The 7,388-nt window shown below is 52.1% G+C and overlaps 1 protein-coding gene across 1 annotated transcript; it reads right to left on the reverse strand.

The window, feature by feature from the left end:
• Positions 1-1,154: 1,154 nt before the first annotated feature.
• On the reverse strand, positions 1,155-2,861 carry CDKN1C (cyclin dependent kinase inhibitor 1C). The gene is made up of 3 exons (XM_017807208.1): positions 2,210-2,861; positions 1,993-2,119; positions 1,155-1,849 (listed from the first exon to the last, which is right to left on the reverse strand). Exons 1-2 carry the CDS (start codon positions 2,658-2,660, stop codon positions 1,998-2,000), a joined length of 573 nt encoding a protein of 190 aa, XP_017662697.1. The 5' UTR covers positions 2,661-2,861; the 3' UTR covers positions 1,155-1,849; positions 1,993-1,997.
• Between the last annotated feature and the right edge of the window lie 4,527 nt (positions 2,862-7,388).

The following is a 7,388-nucleotide window of genomic DNA, read 5'->3' on the forward strand; positions in this document are numbered from 1 at the left end:
AGCATGGGGATGCAGCGCTTCACGGAGGTGCAAGAGTGGGGAGTGGGGTCTGAAAGGGATAAATCTGACCAGTCAGTCCCCATGCCTCTAGGATCCTGGTCCTCTTCTTGCATCCTGCTACCCATCTGTACTCTCCAGCACCCCAACCCTGCATCACCTGTAGCCAAGACCAGCCCTAGTCTGTCCCTCCTCCCTGAGCGGCACAGGGTTTGGGACCCAGCACAGGGCGTTTGCCCTGACTCCACGGGGCTGTATGCATATCCTGTGGCTTTAACCCCCTCCCAGGCCACAGGGACGAGGTGACACAGCAAAGTGCTGTGGATGCACGGTTGTGACAACACTGTCATCAAAGCGTTAATGTCAAAATGCAGGCTGTTTTGCCTGTTGGGAGTGTTTGTTTCGTGGATTTGTTGTTTTGCTTTTTACCTCTTTTAGGGCGAGCTGGAACTGCTGCCTTTCCCAGAACTGTGGTGTGTTTGCCCTGTAAATCATTGCTGGGCAAGAGGTACCAGGAAGTGTTTCCCTGCAGTAGCCACGGCTCCGAGCCGTATACGGGCTGGGGGTTGAGGGCTCGCGGCTGGGGCCGGGGCGGGGCAGGTTTGCACAACTAAGGCAGGGGCGTCCCCCTAGTGCTGAGCCGCTGGGGGTCACAGCCTGCAGGCACCAGTCTTCCCCCCCCGCCGACCATCCCCAAGCGAGGGAGGTAGCGGCCCAGCCCCGATACGGTGTGAAGTGGCTGCCGCAGCGCTGCCGGGGTCCTCGAGAAGGGGCAGAGACAGCTTTGGGACGAAAGGGGAAACGGCTAAAAGTAACCATAAAATGTGGCGAAAGGCCGAATTCAGGGTGTCATGAAGGGCGTGTACTCCCCTCATGCTTGGGTAATTCCAGCAGTACTCAGGAACACTTGTTTTTAAGGGGAAAAAGCCCTCCTTTCCCCTCCGAACTGCACGCCAGCTTTTCGCCGGGGGGCGTAGGTGGAAGCGCTCTCCCCGCGGCGGGGTCGTGCTTCGGGGGCGCCTGGGGCCCCGGGGCGAGGGAGGACTCCCCCCGCGAAGAGCTGGGCTTGGCTCCACCGCCCAAGCCTCGGGGGCTGTCCCTTTCCTCCCCCCCTTCCCTCCGGACTTCCCCCCAAGCACACACTAAGCAGCCTTGCAGGCGTTTCCTTTTATTTTATTTATTATTGAAGTTGTGGCATTATTTGCAATGGCAGTGGTACAGACCGGCTCAGGACCCATTGAAACAGATTTGTCTTCAAGTAAAGTCTAAAAAATATTTTGATTCATAGCTACATCTTATGAATGCCAAAAAAAAAAAAAATCCACTATAAAAATAAATTTACATTTTGTAAATAACAAAAGCAAATATAGTGCCCTTTGGCTTAACCAAAAGAAAAAAAAAAGACTATTGGATGTCAAGTTATCCACGTTTCTGACATAAATAGAAAATATAAGTTAGTATAACTCTTAAAAAAAGTTTTGTACAAATATACACTTGTTTTTTTCATTTTTCCTTTTTTCTTTTTTTGCACTGAGAGCTCAGCAGAGATTAAACATTTCTTATAAATGACTTTTTAAAGCTTTACACTTCTGGCCAGTGTACTCAACATTAGGCATAATACATTTCTATACAGAACGTCATACATTGCACAGCTGTACTTTTAACACTGCTCCGTGCGCGGCCGGTGGGCAGGCGCTCCGGCTTCGCTCCGGCTCCAGCTCCCGCTCCCGGTCCGGGCGGGCACGGAGGGGGTCCCACCTCGCAACGCCGCCCGCCCCGGCCCCCCGTGCCTCCGGGGCGCCGCGCCTCCGGGGGCGGCGCGCCTCTCCCGTGGGTGCAGTAGTGCAAAAGTCTGGGGAAGAACAGAAAGAGGGAGGAGGGAAAAAAAAAAAAAAGTCAGAAAAAAAATCAGCGGTGATAGGGGAAATTAAAAAAAAAAAAAAGTGCCGCAGAAAGCGACCGGACACCCTCGCCCGCCCCCAGGTCGCGCCTCACCTGGCTCACCGGAGCCGCTTGCGGGGGGTCTGCTCAGCCGGCACGGCGGCGGGGGGCGGCGGGCAGCCGGCTGGACGCTCCGCCGCCGCCTTGGGCTCCGCCGGCCTTTTTCTCCTCGCGAAGAAATCTGGATGGGGGACGCAGAGGAAGGAGGGGTCCATCAGCCACTGCGGCGGGACGCCCCCCGCCCCCTTGCCCCCCCAGGACCCCCACGCACCTGTGATGCGGGCCGTCGGGCCCCTCCGGCGGGGCCGCATGCCGCGGCGGCGGGGCGCGGCGCGGTTCTCCCGGCTTAGGCGCCCCCCGGGCCCCTTCCCGGCGGCGGGGGGTGGCGGCGGGGAAGGGGGCGCCTGGAGGAGGGGGACGCGGCACCGTCCCACCTGCAGAGTCTCCCGGTAGAAAGCGGGCACGGCGCCGGCCTCCACCTCCTCCCAGCGCAGGCGGCCGGGCCCCGGCAGCGGCGTGTCGGTCTGGAAGTTGTAGTCCCAGCGGCGCTGGTCGTCCTCCCCCATCTCCCGCAGGCGCTCCCGCAGCTCCTGGCCCAGTTCCTCGTGGTCCACCGGTCCGAAGAGGCTCCTGCAGACGGGGCTGCGGCCGTTCCCGGCCAGGGCTCTCCGGGCGGAGAGGCGCTCCAGGGCGGCGGCGCCGGAGAGGTGCACGTTGGACATCGCCGCCGGGCAGGACGCGGTGGGCTGGGAAGGAGCAGATGCCCCCCCGCCGCTCCTCTCCTCGCCTCCCGTCCCGACCTGTCCGCTCACGTTCACACCAGCCCTGCCTCCCGCCTTTGAGCCCCTGCCCCCGGCCGCTGCCTTTTAAACCCCGCTCGCCGCGAGTGCGAGCAAAACACCATTAGCATAATAGTGTTTCCCTGCCGCCGGCCCGCCGCGATTGGCGGGGCCCCCCCCGCCGCCCCCCGTCCCCCGGCGGCAGCGCTGCTGCCCGCGCCCTCCATTGGCTGCGGCGGCAGCGCCGCTCCGCCGGCGGCCGCATTGGCCCGGCCCGGCCCCGCCGCGGACCGGGGGGGCGGCCCCGGCGCTGGCCCGGCCCCGGGGGGCGGCCGCCGAGCTCCCCGCCCGCGGCCGGCCCTGCTCCCTTTGTCTGTCGGCGGTCGCGGCTCCGCCGCCGCTTCCAACCCGGCGACTCTCGGGTTTGGTTCCCCCCCCCGTGTTGCCTTTTCCGCGCGTAGGGTGCGTGTGGGAGTGTTTTTATTATTATTTTTATTATGTTGTCGTTGTTTGTTTGCCTTCTATCCCCCCCCTTCCCCGAGGAGTTTTTTCAGCATCCGTGGAGCGCGGGGGTTTGGGGCGGGGGAGGTGATGCGTGTGGTGGAAAACGGGATCGTTTCTGGCTCGTTTTTTTTTTATTACGCTGCTGCAAAACAAAGCGAGATGCTTGCAGATTTCAAAACAAGCTGAAGGCTATTTTTAAAAATAGAGCTTCTCAGCTGCATGGAAATAATAACTTGCAGCCTTGGTGAATAGAAATACATGAAAACCACAGCATTTTCCTCTCCTAACTTTAAAACCCACATAATACGTGTTTGTTCACTGCAGATGAACTAATCTCGCTATTGTGTTGCCAGAGATCAGCTGGCTTGTGCTTTACATTTTCTGGAGGTCACTGCAATCATTGCCTTTTGTCGTTTTGGGATGGAGGAATATGAAAGGAAAAGGAGAGGGAGCATAATTGACACTGTGCTAAAATTGGGCCCAGAACATCATCATAATGTTGATGCACATCTCAGAGGGTCTTTACCACAGTGAGTTTTTCATCTGCAAACAACAAGGGGAAAGATGGATCTTTATTGTATTGTGTGTACTGGGATACCCTAGATCCTCATGTTCCTATGGCTCTTGCCTTTGGGATATTCAAACCTTTGAGCAAAGACAACTTGGATGGTTTTATTCCCTAGAGGGAATAAAACTAGTATGAATTCCTAGGATGTGCTGGCTCTGCAGGGAGTGCCCAGGTGCTGCCTTACTGCAGGGCTGGAGGGGTTGCAGCTTTAGGCCCCTTAGGACAATGGTGACCTCCCTTAGCAGGCAGGTGTCAGCTTGAAGAAGACGGGTATTAGTCTTTGGACCCATGGAAAACACTTCCCAGCTGCACCAAAATAAGTAATTTTCCTCTGTGGTGTTTCTACATTCAGCCCACGTCTTTGACAGAGTCTGTGACAGCCCTCCAGCACTGCCAAGAGCACTCGCTCCTGACCTTGCCATGCTAGTGAGGAGCTTGGATCAGCTGGGACAGCTCCCACCATGTCCCAGGTACTGCACTTTCTGTGGTGTTCCCAAAGTGCCAGGAGATCCCAGTAGTGCCTGTGGTATTGGACTCATGGACCCAGGGTTGGCTCCTGCTGGCAGAGAGAATGGAGAGAATGCTGGAGCCTTGCTCATTGCACAGGAAGGGTCTATCCATGCTCAGGCTGATGAACAATGAGATGTCACAGCAGGTTTGATCTCCTGAAATCATCTTCTGATATTTGTGGGGACAGATGTGCTGCTCAGGGGAGGAGGTCTGTAGCTTTGCAGCCGAGAGAAGATGATGCAGCAAATGTCTTCAGTGTGCAGATCCCTACTTGTTTCCTGGGCAGGCATAGAGTCACACCTGGCAGAAGACTTTGCTAACCAGTGGTACAGACAGACCACTTTCATTTCACTAATAGTGGTAGCACAGGTACTTAGGAAATGTGAAGGCTTTTTTTTTTTGTAAGGATACCTGTTCAGATGCGATGGTCTCAACAGACATTTGTGGTTTCCCATGTGAGCTGGGCCACAACCTACCCATGTGGCTATCTTAGGTGAATGTTACCACACTGTCCTTTCTTTCCCAAAATGGCCCTTGAAGATTGCCATGTGGATCTCTCTTGGCCCAAAGGATATAATTTAGGGAGCAAGCCATAAGAAAGGCTCCCCTAGTTTCTCATCACTAAGAGCATATCATCTTAGAAAGCAAGAGGTGAGCATCAGTTTAGCAAGGGTTTAGCTAGGAGAGAAGCGATGGGTCTCACACCAAGCTGGGGTGGTTGGGGAACATGGTGAACATGGCACAGTGTTAGGCTGGGACTTGTCCCAGCAGCCATCAGACATATCTCTTGGGATGTAAGTTAGGGTGTTTTTAGAAATAAATGTGCTATGCAGAGAAAATACTTTGAGTTCCCTAAGAAACCTGCTGAAAAAGTGCCCTCTATTCAAGACGTGAGCTAAAAGGCAATGGCCAGGTCGCGGCAGACAGGGGCTCTTTGTGAGGAGTCCTCACGAACCTGCTGCCATCCTTCCCTCCCCGTGCCGGGAGAGGCCAGCGTCCGCCTTTCCTGTGTTCTGCCTCCTCGGTTTTATACATTCCTGCAATGAAAGCTGAGCGAGCAAGATCCCCTGCTATTTGCAAGATGTGGGCGTGCCCTCTGCAAAATCCACATCATTGTCCTTCCAAACCCTTTTCGGAGGTTAGCCAATATTTACGCAGTGCTTGAGGGACGTTAGGAACGACGGTTTGAACATTTGGAGGTTGCCTCGTGTTTGAGGCCACTTCACCTTCCAGCTCACCTGGGAGGTAAAGCAGCTTGGGTCTGAGGTTACCAGCTCTGTTTTTTAATTTGGCTTCCTCACTGTCAGTGCACCACGGTACTTTGACTGGGTTTTTTTTTTTTGTCCCACTATACATTTACGTTTTAAGCTAGTGGTGATAGTCCTGAGCACTTTCAGCTCACAATTGCCAGTTCTAGCAGTGTCTGTGTTTCTTTTCTGTGTGGAGATAGAGAGTATCCAGCCCATTTGAGGAGGAAATACTGTATGCACAGAGAGATGTTTTTAATTTAGTGAATCTGTGAATTCTAAGGCCAGAGGGGTAGGTTATGATCCTCTAAACCAGCAGTTTGCCTAACATGAGGCACAAAATCTTACCCAAGAGCTCCTACCACCAAGCCTATTAACTTCTTTAGAAATTCCTGCTCCAGAACACTGAGCAGAGTAATTACCACTATGGTTAGAACAATGCCCCAGAAGAATGAAACATTTTTGCTCAAAATATCCAAGTCATATCTGCTTATGTCAGAAAAAATAATTACTTTAGCTAGTGTGTATTCCTCCTGGCTGCTCTGTTTTGAAGGGGTGAGGGGAGGGAAAGCAAACTCCTTTATGGCTTGTGCATCATTGCAAAGGGAATGTAATTGCAGGAGGTTTATTGCATTTGACTATTCCTGTTTGGAAAGAGTCCAGGTTGACTGTCAGAGCCAGGGCTGAGTCTGATGGCTTGGCAGATAGGGGAAGAGAGGTCCTTGCACTGTAAACTGAGCAAGGAGTAACCAAGGAAATTTGATAAGAAGTTATGGAGGTAACAAAAGAGTGCCTTGGCACTGTCATTCTCATGGGGCTGGCTGTTGCACAGCTCCAGGTTAACTTATTCAGAAGAGAAAGCTTAGGTGAGACATTTGTATGTAGAGGCAAATACTCCCCATGACATGGTGCCATAGAGGAGCACTCCTGTGTCTTTTGGCAAGTCTGGAGTGAACTTTTCCTGCAGGAATTGTGCTCAGCATGCTACCAGAGAAGCAGACCTATTGTTGGGCCGCCGAGGCTTGAAGGTTTGTGCTTTGCTCTCTTCTCATTTCCTTTAATACTCTGTTACCATCTACACTCAACAGTGTTTGAGATTGTTCAAATGTTGTGTGATCCACATGTGATTGCTTCATTTGAGAACATGTTATATATCCCATAATTGCTTTAGCAGAGGCACAGGCCAATAAACATCAGTACTTTATCACCCTTGCACTTCTCTTTTACTGTACATGTGATCATAAGCAATTTGCAATTTTGCATTTACACCAGTGGCAATTTTGCGTGGTACTTTAGAATCCTGCTTAAATAAGCTGATTGCAATTCAAGTCTAAGTTAGAACAGACTACTCAAACTCCTCATCAAGACTTTTCTACCATCAAAGTGACACTTCAAATTATTTAAGTTGGTGTACACTGAATTTTTCATTTCTTGACAAGGGCCTAAAATGTCAAATTATTAGATAGCTGGGCAAATCCCCACTAGTTTAGGGATTAAAATGGGAAAAGGTAATTTGAACAGAATTCTGAAAAGATTCTGGCAGCTTTAATTCAATTTGAATTGCTTTCTGTTGTACTCTCAAAAATATGCAAAGGCTAACTTCTCAGAAAAATGCTTCATTTAATTTAATTTCCTTTAATTATTTTTTTTTCTTATTCTTTCTGTTCTTGGTTGTTAAAAGAATAGCCAGCTTTGCTGTCCAGCTGCTGCGCATCATTAGGGTAGCACAAAGGTAGCAGTGAATTTAGCCTAATCTATTGATGGACTTGCCAGTGCACCAGGGGCCATCGCATTCTCTCTTCACACTCTTTTTTTTGCTCTTTCCATCATGTTGTTTTACTA

This window comes from Lepidothrix coronata, unplaced genomic scaffold (assembly GCF_001604755.1).
Source record: "Lepidothrix coronata isolate B3197 unplaced genomic scaffold, Lepidothrix_coronata-1.0 Scaffold1, whole genome shotgun sequence".
Lineage (NCBI taxonomy): Eukaryota > Metazoa > Chordata > Aves > Passeriformes > Pipridae > Lepidothrix > Lepidothrix coronata.

Excerpts from the sequence above, each read along its gene's own strand:
- CDKN1C (XM_017807208.1), bottom strand. The coding sequence starts at position 2,660 with ATGTCCAACGTGCACCTCTCCGGCGCCGCCGCCCTGGAGCGCCTCTCC. Across the intron at positions 2,120-2,209 it reads CCCGACGGCCCGCATCACAG|ATTTCTTCGCGAGGAGAAAA; the intron begins GTGCGTGGGGGT and ends TCCCCCATCCAG.